The following is a 20,536-nucleotide window of genomic DNA, read 5'->3' as shown; positions in this document are numbered from 1 at the left end:
GAAGTGTCCACAAGATAAGAGCCATTTGGTTAAGACACATGGGTGGCAGACAGACAGAGACACACACACACGCACCCACGCCCCAGGGGAAGGTGACGGTGAAACAGCTCAGATAGAATGTGCACAGTAAAATTGTGGTGGACCTGTCAGCTGAGGAGACAAAGTGTAAATGTGTACTCTTGCAGCAATACCCTATAAACAGAGCACTTGTGTGCTAAAACAGTCCTCTCCTGGGAGGTGGGGACCGTGTTTGCACAATTGCACTCACACAGACATAATATGCTAGGAACATTTTAACCCTAAGGGCGGCGCTAAAACTATTTTTTCGAGTTTTAAAAAGAAGGTTGGATCTCCAGGGGGGGCTTGTTGTCCAACTCCGACCCCAGCCCTATCAATTCAGAGCTACAGTTTTACATTACCTTAAAAACCCTCTAAGTGCTGTAACCGATTTATTGAAAAACCTTTATCTACTTAAATGTGCCTGTTGTATTTAACACCACAACCAAAAACATGCCCCAGTGCAATGCTCATGGCCCCAGATATGTCACAGATGAGATCAGATGTGACAGTGTTCAAATGGGAAATTAATGAGGTTTTTTCCCCCCTAAGGCCACAACCCACACCTGTGTGGACATAAGACTTCGGGTTTGCACAGAGCGTGTTGAGTTTAGGGCCTTGCCTAGGGCTAAGGTGTGCACCCAGTACCCGAATGAACGTTACATAACCCACTGTGTAAAACAGTACCCTTTGGCCATGCTCTGCGCACCCTGGGTGCAAATCATTGCCTACGATTATGCTCTGCACCTCCGAATGAAGAAAGACTACGTACAGAAAAGCCTGCATTAATTGTGAATCTCTTGATAAGAGACATCCCACCTCCAATTATCAGTCACAAAATCACGACAGGTAACTAAAGTGGTTTGTTAGTAAGTTACTATTATTGTAATGATATATGCAATTTTCTAACAATTCTGCTTTTTTTTCAATATCCTAATACGACAGAAATGTCATATCAATGGTACAGAAACCTTCTTTCCTCTATATATAATTCTGTTATACATGTGTGTTGTTAATGGTCACATCAATATGCGATCTCACTGAATACATCAGGGGAATGATGGTTGCACACACCTCTCCTGACAGGCTAATTTTACTATGAATCCAAATTATAACATTTATTCTAGAGAAGAAGATTTTTCGGGGAGGGAGGGGGATTTTTACTATTTCAAAGTTAATGAACTTATCTAACCACAACGCTCTTTCATGTACATTTTGTCATTGGAAAAAAAAACATTCACACTTCTTCACCCACCAGAGCCGGGAGATAAAAAGCCTGCACGCACCCACATTTAGGAGCCCTTGGGGATCATGTGTAAAGTTCAAGAAGAGAGAAAGTACAAAGCACTGGTAAACCCTCCCTTGCTCCCTTCAGCCTGGCTTCAGAAGATAATGGTGTTCAAAGAAGGATAGTCTGGTTCTGTCATTGCATTAATTACATCACGTTTTTCAGCATAGGTCATATTTTCCAACATACCTAACTAACCAAAATGGCGCTAAAAATACATGTCCTAGTGTGTTAAATGTCAACATCACACAGCATTTGTCTCGGTGCACGCACTATTCCATTTCTGTGCAGCCTGGGGGTATCCTCACACACACCTGCATGCTTGGATGGGTGGGAGAGCAGACAGGAGCATTCTCACCCGGTCGCACCCACTCGTTAGACAAAGCCTAGCTTTGAAAGTCTTCCGAGTTACAACACACCTCAGAGATACCCTAGTCATCACAGGCACTCTCTACTGGCCGACCTTCCCACGTAATGCATTGTTCCGCACAGAAAAGCTCTCACTCCAGCTGTTAAGCAGGTTTTGGACAATTAAATGTGGAGGGAATGCATGCACACCTCACACACACAGAGCAGGTGTGGTAGAATCATAAACTTTGAAGAAGGTATGACTGTGTGAAATTTAATGACTGTTGAGCATTGTCCAAGTTTGGTACTAAAGGTATAATCACAGCTGGGAGCACTGGGAATGTGTAACTTGCACCCTGCTGATTGTTTGGGAAACTCTGACGTAGGAAGAAGGTCAATCTCAAGAGTACGTGAGAGAAATCTTGACTGGCGCCTCCTGCTTAGGTCACATTAGTAAGTGTATGAGCTTGGCAGCCTACATGCGTTTTACAAAGTCACCTGTTCGTAAATTCCCATATTTGCGAACAGCCAGATACCCTTTGCTTCAAAAGCCACAGATACATTGTTTTGATGTATATACTGGAAGTTCAATATGTGTTGAACAAATTCTTCACTTTCAAGTAAGAAGAAATCTAGCCTTCTGATGACGTCACTTCCTGTGAGGGGCCAAGGGTGTGCAAGAGCAGGCTTATTTCCCAGTGTGTACCTCTGCGTGGATCCCATCTGATGTCACCAGTTGCGTGACTGTCATCTCATTGGCTGTCAAGGTTCCGGTCTTGTCTGAACAGATGACATTGCAGCAACCTACAAGAAATATGCACTTATCAAGTTTTTGTTGTCAATACAGATACATGAAGACGGGAGGAAAATAAGGACAAGCAGGACATCAACGCTGACATTTTCTCTTCCATGTGTAACACTAAACACTGTAACATGTTTCTCCCGACTCTTGGGTCTATTTTCAATCTCCTTGTGCCTTCAAATAGTTAGATGATGTTTCCTCATTACTCCTGCTGAAAGGGAACTTATTGGATCTGCTACTCTTTCTGTGATGTATTTGTTAGTCTTGGAAACTTCTTGGTTTTGTAATCACTAGATAAATGTGCATAAAAACAAAAACATAATACATTACTTCTGCGCATGCCACAAAAGTCCTCTTCCTTGACATCTTTGTTGTATTCTGTATGAGAGAATCTGATATGCAAGCATCAAGATGGATGTGGCGTCATCACAGCTTGCGTGATTCTAGAGTGATGATGTCGTAATTATTTGAATGGCGCGGGACAGAGGAAACATTCACTGGACCACTGGCTGGTGGATGAGACGCTGTCCCTAAATAAACATATCTACAATCTACATCTGCCTGCTGCATCTGGTGATTGGGGCTTATCTTTCAATAATCTTGTTGTAGACCCAAACTTCTACCGGAAAATGTTTAATTCTTCCTCTGTGTTTATACCCTTAGACTACTGTGGCTACACTCCCCCTACCCTCTTCCACCTGATTTAATGGGCTTCCTTGGTAAAGGTGCAATATTCTGTTCATATCGCACATTGGTGATTAATGCCCTTGAAGTGTTTCTAGCTCTTTGGCAGAAGTGGGAGGTATGGGCGGGTGTCCTGGAGGACGTGGATTGGTAGGAAGCCCGCATAGCCCTTGAGAAATAGAGACCCAGCTGCAGTGCCTGCACACTACATATTTTACATCCAAGTTTTTGTGGCACCCTGGGATAATTGCCCAGCGAAACTGTTTTCTCAGCGCTCATATGGATTCATATTTTTTCATGTAGTGTGCTCCTGCCTCCACATAGCAGGGTTCTGGCGAGGCATTGAGAAGACTCTTAAGGGTTCTTCACAGATCAGTAGAACTAACCCAGAGGGTGGATCTGCAAGGCATTGTTGAAGATTTAAGTGGTCTATAATGTGAGCGAACACCTGTGAGATTGGTTACAGTGGTTGCCTCAAGGGACATTGCCCATAAATAGAAATACCCCCAGCTTCCCAGCATGGCATAGTGTCGGGTGCATGTAAACTGGTGTGCTAAAAAGGAACAGCCAATTTACCAAGTGAGGGATTATCCACAGAAACATACCAAGATTTGGGGCAATTATGTGCTTGAGGTCAATGGTGGATGGGGCTATAATCAAGATTGCATGGTCTTGGAATGTGATTGTTAATAACGCATTGAAATAGAAACGAGCTGTACTCAATGTTTTCTCAGAAAATAATAAAATATAATATGTTCAATGCACCAATTGGGGGTAAAAAGCCATTTTCTAATGCTTGTGATTTTCAACAAAGTCAACCTATGGGTTTTCACCACATTTCCAATTGTTAACTGAAAGCCTTGAGTGAAGAACGCTTATATTTTCACTACTAATCCCTAATAGCATAGTTATATCAGTGGAAGATCAATTTTACTGATAATCTTTGGTTGTACGAGATTTAGGGCCAGAACATTCCACATATCGCGAATCAGCCTTTTAGAATTCTGACCATAAATCAATTTTTCAAGTTCATAACATTAATTTAAGACCACTACAATTTATGAAAGAGGTCCCAGTTCTCCATATTGGTACCCGAAAGAGGGCTTTCCAAATACCATTACCTAAATAGCATCATCTAGTATGTACGTAGTCTGCCCTACTGTCATGTTTACTAGTGGTTATTTTTGATTGCAGGCGGTTTGCAATATCAATGGACACGAGCAAAGATTCATGAGTGTCTGTGTTGCAGGAAAGTAGCATTTTTTGTCATTGAGATTTTTCAGCCATTATGGATACCATTTAAACTATCATGTTAACTTACCCAAAGTTTCCACTATCGGCAACTTTTTAACAATCACCCTCTTCTTTGCCATCCTCATGACGCCAAGTGCAAGAGTTACTGTTACAACAATGGGCAGGCCCTCTGGAATGGCTGCCACTGCCAAACTAAAACAGGAAATGAAAAACACAAGGTTTTGATCTCAAAATTGACAGACTCTAGCTGGTCTTCAATATGCTAAAACACTGCAATATACAGACAGAAAACACTTTACTCTGGCTGAGAAATGAACAGTCGATCACCAAATGCAAAAAATGTCTCAATACCCACCCACACATTTGACTCTACAAAGATCTCCCAAGATAAAGCAGAATTTATTTTCACACTAACAAACTTAAACCACAACTAAACTAAACCCTGAGCACATGTCCTACTAATGTCTCACAACCGAAGAGGACAAGAAATAAAACATATTGCAGGATCAAGGATTGAATCGTCAGTCAAGCATACAAGTTTAGCAAATCTATCACAGTAAGCCTAGAGGACTACAGGATCTCAGAATATATTAATTGTAAAAACAAACAAAGATGAAAGCTGGTACAGTGCTTCTGGTTGTGTCAAGAAAAGTTACACAGCTCCAAAAAATCTAAAGTTGTGTCACATTCAATGTAAATAGTTCATACTGCCGTTTTACATCTCTGCACTCTGCTATGTATAGTTTCACCTTCGCCATTGTATTTCTAAGGCTATGCATACCTAAGTGTATAAATACCTTGGCAAGATCACATAAATTGTACTAGTTCCAGGTAATTTTGCACCAGTGCTAGTGAGAGTTGCATCGATGACAAATACAAAAAAAATTGGACCAAATGAATATAGCAAAATCATGTGGCAACAGTTTATTGGTGCAAAGGTTGGCTTCTAAGACTGATGTTAAATTGCCTGGCACCATAACAAGACGACACCAGCGGAACAATGTATATAATTTAATTCCATTTGGCTTCATTACTTAAACAGATACTCAGGCAAGACCTGGCAAAATGTATAAACTTGAACAGATTATACAACAAAGTATAAGAAGGAGGGAGAAGCAGAGATTAATTCAGCTTCCCGGGTTTACATGCTTATAATCAATGAGAATGAATCACCTGAGTCCTTTTTCCGGAGTCTCCAAAAAATTGTGATGGAGACCCTCAACACCAATAGCACATTGTGTGGTGTATCTTGATTCTCCGCTGGTGTGGTTTGGTGGTAGCATCATCGGGTCTTAACGCCGGAGTATTCGTTCTCCGGATACTCTGTTGCGAACCAGACAGTCTCCCTCTGGGTGGAGGACAGCAGTCATGAGTGATGAAGCTAATCAAATTATCTTCTCACTTGTGTGTTTTATCTTATTGTTCAGGAGAGGGAAAGGTTACAAACTGTGAAAGCAGGTGCTTATATGGATGCCTTATTGGTCCATTTGTTGGACTGCAAATGCATTTAGCTGCCACTTTCTAGCATTGTGCAAGTTAAGTTAGCATTTGCGGCACCATCTTGTCTATTGCCGCCATTTTGTACTTGTACTATGTTCTAAATAAGCTTCTGTTTCAGACTGTCTGCCTCAGTAAAAGCTGCTTCGAGTTACAACTCCTCATCGTATTCAAGATTGGATTCTAATGCTAACTAATACCTTGCTCTGTGTTTGCATGCCTTTCCTCTCTCTTAGCCCTGCTTCCACACTAGAAAGCGCTGAGCTCAAACACGACAACCTTGAGAGTGTGATAATATGCACCCATTCTGCAGGTGGTAGCTCATCTTTCTGTACCTCCTTTGTTCACCAGTGCCCAAGCTGGAAAATTCCATGCTGGGCCGGGCCTTATTGTGTTGGAATATGCATAATATTGTTTATGAAGGGTTCTGATGTCAGTCCCTCGTCAGGTATCTCATGAGGCTGGTCAGACTGGGCTCCGCTGCAGCACATTACTAATAAAATTATTTGGTTTGTATTCTCTACTGTCTTCCCGACTTTTCATTTCTTGGAAGGCGATTCGAGTCACTTCCTTCACATTGCACCTAGTAAACGGTCGACATGTTTCAGCCAGGTTATGCCAGTGAGGGTCAGGAAACTTTCATCAGGACCAGGAGGGAGCAGTCTCTAATATGACATGGCTGAGCAGATATACAGGTAAGTACAGTCACTCACCTCTGTTTGTCATCGAGCTCAATGACTCAGGAACTGACTGTGTTATAGTTGCCATTTTGGCCTATAACTTAAGTAATGAGCGCAAAGTCTTCCTTCGGGTAACCGGAAGTGCGGGTGATAATCCTGATTGTGGACAGTTCGGCAGGTATTACTGCTATCCTTTGCGATCCGGTACTGTTGTACACTAAGCACAACAGTCAGAGGACAGAATGATTTGAGAACCCCACCAACGTTCAGGGTGGGAATAGCAGATTTTGAAGCAAAAATCCACTGTATGTGCATGGATAGATAACTCCAAAGTCATATAGACGTCAACTATATGTGATGGCTTCTCATTTGTATACTGTATAAAGCTCTTTGTTTGCATTTAGATGTAGCATTATGCAAAGAAGTTTCTTCAATCCCTATGCATGGCACAGGTGATATTTGGGATGCCGAAACTTCAATAAAAAGTGATTGTTTACTTGGTATTAATTTAGGGATGGGAACTATTTTTGACCGAAAAAGTGAAACAAACAAAAGTTTCCTAAATGAGTTTTCCATGATTCATAGAATGGCTACTAATGGGTAGAGAGGAGTTACGCAGCATCAGAAAACTTTGAAACTTCCGTAAAAATCGTACTAGATCCCATTTCACTGTTGTTTACTCCACAGCGCACCGCGTCATAGGAGCAATTCTGAATGAGTGATCTTTATTTTTTAAGTTTAAGGAAAATATCAATTTGTGACATCCAAATCACTCAATCACCATTTAGATAGTGAAAAAACTATCACCAGTTCTCAGTACAGTTTGTAAAGTGGATTAGTGAAATTGCTATTCCGCATGGCTCACTTTTGCGGAAATAAGAAACATTATTTGCATGGTGTATTATTGCAATTAGTTACTTAGCAGAATCAATCAATCAATAGATTTGTAGAGCGCTTCTTGTCACCTGTGAGGGTATCCTAGAATCCTTCTGCGTTAGTGTGATGTTGTTAGTTGATGTATCTCTTTTGTGCCATTATTGGTCTTATGTCTGCACATTTAAAAACTGTACATGTGCACAGTGAAAACTTTTTTCCGCACATCTGACCCGTGCTTATTTTTAGACTAATAATAAATCTTTCTTCATTACGGTTCTGAGCTTTAGAACAGATGTCATCGAGGATTACACCTTCAGTGTCATATGTTTAAGTACTACTCACAGTTCTAAATGGATAAAAAGATACATAAAGCACTTAGGGCTAGATGGACAAGCATTCACTGTTGCGAGTCGCAAATTGCATCGAACTGCGACATGCAAAAGTGAATGTACAACTGTGTCTCAGACACTGTTTGCGATTCAAAATGGGGTCGCAAACTGCATGCCTCATTAACATTCATGAGGCAGTCACAATTTGAGACCACCTTGCGATTGGTTAGCACTCGCAGGGATGGTGGCCTGCTGGGGTCAGCAGACCACCATGTCTGTGACTGCTTTTTTACTAAAGCAGTTTTTTAAAAAAAATACAGCCCATTTTCCTTAAAGGAAAACGGGATGCATTTAAAAAAGATACATTTTACTTTTCAGTTTCACTTTTTTAAGGGTAGGCAGTGGTCCCTGGGACCTCTGCCTGCTCCCCTAAAAAATATTTTCACACCCATTCACAAAGGGGAAGGGTCCCCTAGCCACCCCTTTGCGTTTGTGAGTGGCTTACCACCCTTTTGAAAAGGGTGGTAAACTGAGTGTTTGCGACTGCAAATGCGGTCGCAAGACAATCATACATTGTAGTCAGACTTGGTATTAGGAAGGGACGCCCTTTGCATTCCCCTTCCTAATAGTGAGTCGCAAACCATATTTTGACAGTTGCTAATAGGTTAGCAACTCGCAAAATATGGTTTGGACAAGGGGCTGACCAATTTTGCGGTCGCAAACAAGCTGAATCCCGGTTCGTGACTGCAAAAAACAGTCTTACATCTGCCCCTTAGGCCTTAATTAGCACTGCAACAAGGATTGGAAGTTTTGCAAGGACCGACCTGGTGAGGTTTGCTGGTGGACAAAAAAGTTGCAAAGAGGCAAAATATGTAACATTTGAATGTACAAACTCAGATACTACAAGCTATGTCTCATTGTGGACTCCTGGAACTCCAAATGGTTGGGCACGTTACATTTGGTAAATAGTGCACTTGTAGTGTAGTTCCTAGTTTCCCACTAGGCCCTGCGCATTGGAATAACATAAACAGTAGTATCGACGTGGAACTGCGGATATTCCAGGCCTCTACTGACTATGCTAAACTTAATTGGGTTGTGTTACCAACTAGCTCAGAGGTCACTGGAAACTTTCTTCTCTGCATAGGAAGTGATCAGCTTCCTTGGCACAGACAAGAAGGGATTCAGTTTTCCAACAACCGTGCAACATGACAACTTTGCTCCTCAGATCAAGAGTCGATCTCTAGGGTCGTGTGAAACAATAGACACAGATTTCACTCAGTTAGTCTAGTGCAGTTTACTTTCACAGTATGTAGAGAATAGAGAGACGGGCGTTTATCAATAAAGGGTTAACATTTATTGAACAGTCTTTCTTCTCATACAAGAGAAATGTATTGCCACAATTGCAATAACTGTTATTATAAAAAGTACGTACAGTAAGATAAGTATTGCGAAATAGAACTGTAAAAGCATTGATATGGTTTCTTAGCCATACAATGGTTTAAAAGTAATAAAACATATATACAGTCATATATACATTAGGCTAACATACTCAACTGGTGCTTCTAACTAAGCCTACCCCAGTGTGCCTGACCTAAGCCTAACACGTGAAAGGGGGAGTAAGTAAGTAGCTTAAGTTAAGTTGGTTTTGCCGAGGTTTGTTTCAAGAATTCTCGTCTAAGGGTTTAGTCAACACCATACCTCTGAATAGAATGATGGAGGATTGGTATCTCCTTCAGGGGTCTCTCTCGATATCCCAGTCACCCGCGAGGGTAAACCGGAAGCGCCGGGACTGGATTTCTCTGCACGAGAAATGCAGCGGCTTCTCTCAGCGCGTCGAGGAAGGAGGGGTGACAGCGTCCGCGGGCAGCTGGAATCGGCTGGATGTCTTCGCAGAGGACGGCTGCTCGGCTCCTCAAGCGTACTGCACCATAGGTCGCGCTGTAGCGGCGATAATGGTAATCAGCAGCTTCACCACCACAGGATAGCAGGCTGCAGCGACAGAGTGCTAGTTTTTACCAACACAGGGTCATGCAGGCAGCTGGCATCAGCAACAGGCAACGAACTCGCAGCTCGTATCTCTCTCTTTGCTTAAGGCAACGTTGGTAATATTTATACCTGACAGGTGCCGGGTTTGACGCAAGTTTGCTGGACATAAGACGTCAATTAAAGATGTCACTAGGAAGTGACAGTTATCAGTTGCTCATTAGAGTTCCATTACTAATCAAAACATAGCAAGCGGGGATTTCCAGGTTTGCTAAGTTTTTATCTTGTTGAAGAACTCGGAGTGTTATCTAGGAATATCAGATAGTGACTGCTGCACTGTCATTGCACTAATTGGTCGCAAAGGAAGTAGCAGAGAGTCATGCTGGAATGTGGCTCTGTTCGTGTGAGGCCAGAGATGACTTTTCAGAAAATCGCACTTGAACGGTTATGCCAATATAGGGAATAAATGGATTTATAGCCGAATAGGGGCATAAGGTCACAGTATCGATCAGGAACCTAGATAAGCACGCAACACCCACTCCACGTTTTCATGTCCATCAAAATTACTAAAACTAAGCAATTATATGCATGTGTAACATTGCCCACCCCAAAATACATAAATGCATTCGAAATAGGCGTACTTGTAATACATGGAATTTAGTTACTGTACGTTTTTTAAAGCATAATAATCATTCAAAAAGTATTGCATATGAAATCAATGAACGATTATGCATAAAGAATTACACATGAAGTATCTCTGACAGAAGAAAGGCGAGATAAATCATCACATAAAAATGCATTGTAATAACATGTGTGCTAGAGGCTGGTGTTATGTTGTTATGTCTCTAGATGTGTTTAGAAATAGAAGTTTGAAGCTTCTGTTCTCTAAGAATAGTTTTTACGTTAAGCAAAGAATTGTTCGTGCCAAAAAGGGTGAATTATTAAAAAATGTCCAATTTTTAAAAAAAAAATAGATTTCCAAAGCTCCTGGCAGTTTTTGTTGATCAAAACTGAAGGCCGAATTCAGAGTTCATGGGAACGCTGTGTGTCGGAAAGCTTTTCAAAAGTTATTGTTTCTCTATGGGTGAGAACATCGTATCAGACAGGCTCGCAAAGAATTGGTCTACAAAATCAGGTGATAGATCAAACCAAATTAGATAGCGCTGTAACTTGGCAGGTGTGAGAATGATTGCTGTCATCGAAGGCAGGACCAGCAATGCTCACAGAACGTTGTACCTGGATGATGTTGCTTTTGTCACTCGCTCCACTGTTACCACTTGGCTGTAGTACAGGAGTCTCCACGAATGCCGTCATCAGGATTGGTAGCCGCTGGGGACAACACAATGCGTGAGCCGTTATTGGACTGAGCAAAGTATCGACGTCCATTGGTACTGCTGATGGAAGTGAAAGACAGATGTCCAACACGCATTCATCGCCGCAAAGCATACACCGTAGCACAGGTAAAATGCAATTTTGCCATAACGGTCTGAATGAAAGGAACCAGGTCATGTTTAGATCTCTCAGCCTGGCCAATCCGAGGACGTTAGTTATCCTGTCCCTGTAGCGCATTGCTAGGATTGTCTCTTCCATTCCCATGGGAGCTATGTCTGAGCCGAGGCTTGCCATAACGTAGCAGGATGGTCAAAAATAGAATCCCTGCGATGAGTCCCAAAAATAGTGGAATGCCGCCAAAAATGGAGTGCACAAAATTGGGAAAGATTCCCAAAATTGCCTGGAAGGGTGTTAGCAGTCCCGTAAAGACTGTCTTAAATATGCCTGGGATGCTTGTTGCACTAGACATGTTAAGGAGTTGGCTGAACATTTCTACGAAATGCACGGGGCAATTTGTTGATAAAAGGTCATGGACTTCAGTAGCCGTCTTTGCGACTAGAAGATCATACGTCTCTTTAGATGACGTTATAGGCACTGTTGTCTGTAAAAGTACAGATTTCATTTTGCTTAATGTATCAATTCGTATAGAATAGAGATTCAGACGAGGCCAGAGGGGAGTCACTATGTCTGGAGGCCCGCTCGGAAACAATGCTTGCATACAACATTTGACCATGGACGTTACTTGTACTAGAAAACTTTTTCCGGGCGCGAGGCCACAACACCTGTGATCCGTTCTAAGAATGTAACTCCCATTTGCGAGTTGCATAAAGAAGGGCTCTATCTGAGTTGCAGGTGTGACTAGCTGGTGGCATGAAAGGTTGTTTGAATTTCCATCACATGCTCCGTGTAAATTAATACCCTGACACAAAAGTATACCGCTTAGTGAGTGTTTACAGTTGTTACCACTAAGAAATACATTTTTGTCGCTGTCACTATAGCAAGAATGAGTGTATGGTAATTTCCATTCGGATTTTACATATCCCTTACCCAATTGTTCATATTGGCCAGCAGGTATGTACTCAAGGCATTTATGAAATCGGAAAGTTGTTATCGGAATTGTGATAATTCCGTGTATTATCCATTCAATGACAGGACTCTCTGACATTGTCAATGGTAATCTCTCGAGTTTTTCGATGCTCAGGATTGTATAGTCTGCTCCTTTCTGTGCCAAACTGATCTGTTTATCAGTAAGGTTAAAACTGGAAAATAATGACGTTGTGTTGATTAAACGCCAAGGCACATAGCCTGAACGAAGATTTTGCAGCGTCCAGCCTAGTTCTATAATAGAGCGTAATTGAGACTGGCCATGTTGTAACATTAGCAAATCTCTGTCTATCACATCAAAGGCAGAGGATACAATATTGTCCAAAGAATATATTCTGGAATTAACCCATTGTCTACCACAGAAAGTGATTTCTCCAAATTAATACGATCAATTTCTCGTATTTTTTCAGCAGTTTCAATTTGCTTTACTTTCCAAGCCTCGTTGTAAGCAGCATAGATACTGGTCGCTATGAAACGCTTTTGACGCTGTTTGCGTGGTCCAAGAATGAAGTCGCGCAAATCAGCACCATCTTTTAGCAAAGACAAGTGTTGCTTAATTTCAGCTAGTGTGGATGTAGTTAGCCATTCAAGGCAGAGTTTCCCTACACTGTATGTTGTTATAATCCCTGGATGTTGTCTCTGGGAGTATCTAGGGTCTAATCTGGTCATTGTTAACCCCTGTGTTTTATTCAGGAATCTATCTTGACAGCTATTTGTGTCTGTAGGCCAGATTAACCACTTTTTCCAATCAGGATGTGTTCTGTTGAAATGTAAAATTTGTGACACGTCTAACTCAATATCAGCTGTTGCATTTTCAGGTATTGGCTTCGGTATAGACGGTGTTTTAAGGTCTTTGTTCTTGGCTAGGCCAAGACAAGATGTTTGGTGTACTGTGTCATTTAAAAATAACATTTGTTCAGGTATCATGCAGGTTCTAAATAGTGCTTCAATGCCTTGCACCTGCCATTCTTTTGTACCCCAAATTGTTTTCGTTTCAATATTATTTTTCCAATAATCAAAACCAAATGTCATCATTTTGTCATAAAATGCTTCTGAATATATCAATTTAGAATTTGTCAGCATTGTTTTCATTCCTGTTTTATCTAACAGTTTGTAATAAAACGTTTCTGCATCACTGGTGTTAAACCCTGAGAAGTATTTGAATTTCTCAAAAAATGCTTTAGAACTGCTTTTAGGTGGTGTAGCACAATGTTCCCATTGATTATACATAAAAACATTTCTAGGCTGTGCAGATTTATGCAAATAATGATCCCCATAGTGGGTGTAACAGAATAACTGTTCATAACTAGAGGAACCTTGTAAATAATCATGATCTGTGAATCTAGCTGACATTACTAAATCAGACATCATGTCATTAATACTGTTAAAATCCCAATCATCAGAGAATGTACTTGGTGTCACAAAGTCACTTAAGGAAACCTTTAGTTGATGAGGATACTTCAGGATTTCGACCGGACCATAGATCTCATAGTCTGTTTTCTCCCATACTACCCCACCAGGTATTGGAATTGCTGTGACATTTACTGTTGACAGTTCTCTTTTCTTCACGTGGGATGATCTGTGTGGTTTCAGGACTAGGTTGATGTTCTGACTTGCTGTGTCCATTGTAATATATTTTCCTTCAATGAATTTTCCCAAACACAGTACCATGATGAGCCAAAGCAGGAGGAAAAATACACCTAGACCAAACCAGAACTCTAGCCAAGGGGAAATTAAGTAGATTTCCTTCAGTTGATGAAAGAGTTCCGTTGCTTTTTCTTTAAAAGACTTTTTTGTTTCTGGCATCACTTCGGGGTCATTTAAATCTTCAGAGAAGTTGTCGAAGTTGATGAAATAACCAGAGGCAGTTCTGTCAATTGATGGGATTGTTCTTTCAATCTGTCTCTCGGTAGCACTTTCTGATGCCACATCATTGTAGACTGGTGTTGTTTCTTGACGAACTGTTTCAATCTGTGTTTCAAGAGGCACGAGTTCCATGGCATTATTGCATAGTCCTTCATTGTGCACTGCAGGCTGATCGAATGTGATGAGTCTTTCAGTTTGAACCTCTTGGATTGTTGCAAGTTTGGGTATTCTGTTGTTTCTTGGGAGTCCACTGGGCCTACTGTTGATTATAGGCCACATGCTTGTGGTTTTACCAGATCGATAGACACGACTCTGTTCTCCTTTTTACCAGCAAGGGGCGGTAGCACAACTGATCTTGTTCCGGTGACTGCCAAGACAGGTACTGCTTTTCTGTAAGAAGGCCCAAATTCCTTCTTAACCGCGATCTTTTCTCTGACTAGATCCCCAATCTTTGGAATCCAGACAGGCCTTGCTGGGGCTGTTGCGGGTGGTGCCTCGTCAGTGGTATTTGGCTGTTGCTTTAACTTTATGTTGCTTAATGATTTTCTTGTTTCATTCAGTTCCTGTAAAACAGCCAAACGGTCTTTTACATCAAAGTGCGTTGTTTCTTCTTGTACCACTGACATTTGACTATCGAGGTCCTGAACGTTCATTCTAATTCCGAACAATAGTTCGTATGGGCTGAAACCTTTTAGAGAATTTCTTGGCATGTTGTTAAGACTAGTCTGGACACTTATTAAATGTTTGACCCACCCAGCGCCTGAACCTAATACCTTCGCTGTTATAGATTGCTTTATGTCCCGGTTTTTTCTTTCTACCACACTATTCCCTTCGGGGTGCGACGGACAAGAATACCGCAACCCAATTCCCATGCTGGCCATGGCCTCCTTATAAGCTCGAGAGCTAAAAGCAGGACCCTGGTCAGAATGGAACGTGGTAATTGCGTATGTGCCGATAAAGACTCGCAAATCTTTTATAACCGTTCTAGCGTCAGCCGAGCGATGGGGACCTCATTTTTTAAGTGCTTTTCGTCTTAACTATTAATAGGACGCAGGATGGGGTGTAGGCAGCGTTACGCTCTTTCTGACTGGTAGCCGGTAGCAAGGTTCGCTACTGCGATCCCTATTACAGTTTTCACAGTTGTTTGCATACATTTGGTGTTCTACACTCATTCCCGGCCACCAGAATACTGATTGTAATTCAGTCAGTGATTCCTTGATCTCTCTGTGCCTTAGACCCAAACCCATGTGTGCGTCTGCTATTAAAAATATTCTCCTGTTCGTGTTTGGAATTACTCTGTCCCCCACTCCAGGGATTCGAGCAAAAGGAACGGAGTTTGCATCGATTATGTATGCATAATTGAGTGGATAGTTTACGGGTAGTGCTGCGCAGTCGCCTTTTACGGTCGTTTTTACTGCCAGCATGGTTTCCCCGTCTATGTACCTATCTGTACGCTTTTTTGTGGCTACGGAAGCCGGTTTAGTTGCTTCCGCTTTGGCTGTATTAGCCAATGAATTCCCTGCAACGTGAACGCCATCACGTTGAAGACTCTGTGCGTGAATCACGTGAGTCTTTTGTAGTTCTTTGTGTAAAAGAGCTACCTCGTTCCAGAGCTTTTTATGCTTTATTGTGGCACCTGTGTCATCTTTGTAGTCGTTTTCGATCCAACTCTGCAGTTTGTTATTGTAAGAATTGACGCAAAAATGAGAATCGCACACGATAAGTGTGGGGAATTCGCGTTCTGCATTTTCGAGCGCCATCTTTAAAGATCTGATTTCAGTTCTCTGAACCGAACAGTACTTTACTGATTCAGTTTTTGTTACTTTCGGACTGAATTTACCGCACAGCCAACGACCTTTAATGATCGCACATGCTGCATTGTAGGATTTACTCTCTACATTAAAATGCTGTACAAAGCTATCTGTATAGATTATACAGGCGTATTGTGGGAGAGGCAGAATTTCGATTGGCAGAGGATATTCTTCTTCATATTCTAAATCATTCAGTTCTGTGTATTGCGGGGCGAAATAGTATTTCACGTCTTCCGCTCCAAGAGAATCTATGCACTGTATCCACTTCGGGTCCAGTGACACTGTAGGCAGGTTTACTGGGCTGAATAGCGCCTCGAAGGCGGATTCCGCTGTAAGGATATTAATCCGTTTGCCATGTGCTAGTTCTCTTTCATTTGCTAATGCGATTTGCACTGCGTTCACAGTTCTTTCTGTGTGACTGAATGTTTTTTCTGCTTGTGTGTACAAGTGAGATTTAATTGAAATTGGTACCTTTTCTCCCTCATTAGAGGTTAGGTACGTGAATCCGCATCTTCCTGGGATGACTCGGATTACAAGATCGATCGTGTTGTCACGTGTGTCTAATTTTGTTTTTGCTAACATGTCTGTTTGCAGTGATCTCAAAATTTCTGTGTGTTTTTGAGTCCAATTGATTTGTTTTAAATCAGGTTTTATTAGTTCGTAGAGAGGTTTAACCCTCTCTGCGTAATTTAGTATGTAAGTTCTTCCGAAATTCAGAAAACCTAGTATTGATTGTAAATTCTTCAGCGTTTTTGGAGCTTGGAGTACAGCGCACTTCTCTAAGAAGTTGTCCCCTAGGCTTTTCCCTTCACTTGATAATTCGTACCCTAAAAACAGTACTGTCAGATGGGCAATTCGGGACTTTTTAAAGTTGAATTTGTAACCCTCTGCTGCGAACCCAAGTATAATGGTGTTCACTCTTTTCAAGTGAGTATCCAAGTCGTCGTCTGTGAGATAAATATCATCTACGTAAGATAATGCTTCATCATCATAGATTTGTAGTAACTCTGTTACCCTAGCTGAGAATAGTCCTGGGCTGTTCTTGAACACCTGTGGGAGTCGACAGAATTTTTTCTGTGACCCAAATGCGGAGAAAGCGGTCAAATATCTGCTTTCTGGTGCAATGTTTTGACAAAAGAAGCCATTAGAAATGTCTAATGTCGTTTTATATTTTTTCCTAACTATGTTATTCATTAGGGCTGCACTATGCGAGTTTTGTACTGCAAAAGTTTTGCAACATGTATTAAGATGTCTGTAGTCCAAAACTAGACGATATGAATTGTCTGGCTTGGAGACAGGAAACAAAGGATTGTTCATTTGAGAGGTGCATGTTTCAATCACCCCCTGGTACTCAAGTTGATCTAAGATCTCCCTGACCTGTTTCTTAGCTTCTTGCTTTATGGGATACTGCCGTTGGGCAGTTGGTTCATTTTTTAATTGGATTTTGTGAGGTGGTGAATCCTCATCCCATCCTACATGATTTTTATACAATGCAGGTGCCTGGGCTACTGCCCATTTCCTTGCATATGTATATTTTTTGTGAATCGGAATGTGATTCGAGAAGGCAGGCATAATCACTTCTTCGCCACGAGGGCACTCCCTGACAAACTCCGGGGGCCAATCTTTTTCAGCTAACAGAATATCATAGCCTTTTGAGAGCTTATCCCAAAATAGACCATTAATTTTCCTAGTCTTATCACCCTCTATACGCAATGTTATTTCGTATATTTTATGGGGCTCGCTAAGTCTGGCGTCGGCAGTTTCAACCTGAATGTATTCATTTGTGTCCACTGTCTCCAGATGACTCATCAAGTTCTTGCGCGCTATACTGATTTCTGCTGCACTGTCCAACATTGTCAATGCCCACTCCCCGTTTTTCAACTGTGTCCTCAGTATTCTCGGCATGGTTGATTACTCTAATACTGGCTACCTTCTTTTTCTGAAATTGAGATTTCTTATTTTGAGCAGGTTCCTTGTCTTTGGACTTGGTGTGCTCTCCTGGGTCTGACCGTCCTCTTCTTTCCGAATTCTGTGGAAAAGATCGAGAGGGACGTGTATCAATACTTTGATATCTATCAGGTTTTTTCAGATTATCCCTATTTCTAAGGTTATATCTTTTCTCAGAGGGCTCCCGTTGGGGAGACTGGCGTTCTCGAGTCGGAGTTCTTTCCCTCCGTCGAGGAGACCTTCCTCTGGACTGGAAAACTTTTTCCTTGGGAGTGGATTGTTTATTTCCATCCCAGCTCTTTTTAGGAGTGTTTAAATTATTTTTAATAAATAATTTTTCTGGATTTTCGAGCAGTTGGGGCTTTACTGGTTTCCCACCCAAGCTGTCTCTACCTAATTCTTCATAGCATTTTTCTATGATTTTTGCAAGCTCAACAGGATCTTTTATATCTGTTTCTCTCAACTTCTGGCCAATCGCCACAGATGCTGCTTCTCCCTTTATGTTGGCTAATAATATAGCCGTGACCTGCTTGAAATCTTTCAGTAATTTCATACCTAGATTTAAAGCGGGCTCTGGACCGAATTCATTTTGAATCTGTTTTAGCACTTCTGGTATTACCGCCATAGACGGAACACCGTGTGTTTTTGTGTAAATGGAAGCAAAGACTGTACCCCAAGTGTCGCAGTCCTCCACGTGTGGTGCGATTCCCATAGGAAGGCAGATGGTCAAGATTCTGTGTTTCTCAATAGGGGTAGTATCAGGAAATACTGCCTCTATTTGAGTGATTTTCTGGGCTAACCAGAAAGGAATTTGTTCCCGTTTTACGGGTGTTTTACCAAGACATGACTGTATGTTCTGTGGTGTAATTTTATTTGTGTTCCCCTGATGAGGGGTCAGCTGTGGTGTATTAACAGCTGGCTGGACTGTTGCAGTCCGCATTACATATTGGACTAATTGCCTATGTATTTTTATTAATGTGTTTAGCTGTGCTAACAGCTCTTCTCTAGACATTCTTGCAATGTCAGGATGTGGTGTGTAGCTGGCTAGAACCGGCCACGTGGCTCCTGGTCTACCTAGTGGACCGAGCCTGGTTATGTGATCATTGTGTTTTAGGGCGCCATTAAACCAGAGCAGGTGCTCTTGAAATTTAAGTGGGATTTCAATCTCCTCGAAAGGAGCGTACTCTCCCGGAGGTTCCTCTATTTTGTAATAGTGAAACTCTTGTGTTATAGCGTTTACCGCTGGAAAGTTTATCCATGAATAGAATACCTCTGTCTGCCGATACTCGTGAGCCTCTATCACGAAAATTACTGTACCACCCTGAGGTGGCAGTCCGTTTTCTATAAGTTTTAAAGTTATAGATCTTCTTAACTGGACCGGGATGATAATAGCACCCGGGTCTGTGTATTCGGGACCTTGCTGAGTCGCATCTGCTGCGGCCCCAGCGGTGCCGTTGTTTTCTACTGACATTGTATAAATGCAGTTTTTGCAGAGTAGGTCTCCAAGGAGACAAAGATTAGGTGCACAATATTTTGGAACACTGTATCCTTCAACGTTGAATAAACCAGAGCTTTACATAGGAATCTCTTCCTACTAAGGTCGGGCGGATTTTAACCTTTCACCCACTCCAGACGTCTATTGGAGTATTTACGGGAGAAAGGGGTGTGAAATATGCACGATTGAGTTACTCTATAAGTCTTGCGTTAGTTTATCGCCTTACCAAACGTTTGGGCGCCATGTAGTGTAGTTCCTAGTTTCCCACTAGGCCCTGCGCATTGGAATAACATAAACAGTAGTATCGACGTGGAACTGCGGATATTCCAGGCCTCTACTGACTATGCTAAACTTAATTGGGTTGTGTTACCAACTAGCTCAGAGGTCACTGGAAACTTTCTTCTCTGCATAGGAAGTGATCAGCTTCCTTGGCACAGACAAGAAGGGATTCAGTTTTCCAACAACCGTGCAACATGACAACTTTGCTCCTCAGATCAAGAGTCGATCTCTAGGGTCGTGTGAAACAATAGACACAGATTTCACTCAGTCAGTCTAGTGCAGTTTACTTTCACAGTATGTAGAGATTAGAGAGACGGGCGTTTATCAATAAAGGGTTAACATTTATTGAACAGTCTTTCTTCTCATACAAGAGAAATGTATTGCCACAATTGCAATAACTGTTATTATAAAAAGTACGTACAGTAAGATAAGTATTGCGAAATAGAACTGTAAAAGCATTGATATGGTTTTTTAGCCATACAATGGTTTAAAAGTAATAAAACATATATACAGTCATATATACATTAGGCTAACATACTCAACTGGTGCTTCTAACTAAGCCTACCCCAGTGTGCCTGACCTAAGCCTAACACGTGAAAGGGGAGTAAGTAAGTAGCTTAAGTTAAGTTGGTTTTGCCGAGGTTTGTTTCAAGAATTCTCGTCTAAGGGTTTAGTCAACACCATACCTCTGAATAGAATGATGGAGGATTGGTATCTCCTTCAGGGGTCTCTCTCGATATCCCAGTCACCCACGAGGGTAAACCGGAAGCGCCGGGACTGGATTTCTCTGCACGAGAAATGCAGCGGCTTCTCTCAGCGCGTCGAGGAAGGAGGGGTGACAGCGTCCGCGGGCAGCTGGAATCGGCTGGATGTCTTCGCAGAGGACGGCTGCTCGGCTCCTCAA

The 20,536-nt window shown here is 41.8% G+C and overlaps 1 protein-coding gene across 2 annotated transcripts in view; it reads right to left on the bottom strand.

Annotated features, from left to right (window-relative positions):
* The window catches only part of ATP2C2 (ATPase secretory pathway Ca2+ transporting 2), a 319,746-nt gene that overhangs the window by 77,190 nt on the left and 222,020 nt on the right, over nt 1-20,536 (bottom strand). For both annotated transcript variants that reach the window (XM_086945837.1, XM_086945838.1), the window contains exons 12-13: nt 4,501-4,625; nt 2,400-2,497 (exon numbers count right to left, since the gene is read on the bottom strand). In XM_086945837.1, coding sequence (XP_086801963.1) covers nt 2,400-2,497; nt 4,501-4,625 — 223 coding nt within the window. The remainder of the gene's footprint in view (nt 1-2,399; nt 2,498-4,500; nt 4,626-20,536) is intronic.

The sequence above is a fragment of the Lissotriton vulgaris genome, chromosome 12, assembly GCF_964263255.1.
Source record: "Lissotriton vulgaris chromosome 12, aLisVul1.2, whole genome shotgun sequence".
Taxonomy (NCBI): domain Eukaryota; kingdom Metazoa; phylum Chordata; class Amphibia; order Caudata; family Salamandridae; genus Lissotriton; species Lissotriton vulgaris.
The sequence above is the reverse complement of the archived record's forward strand: the minus strand, read 5'-3'. Positions and strand labels throughout refer to the sequence as shown.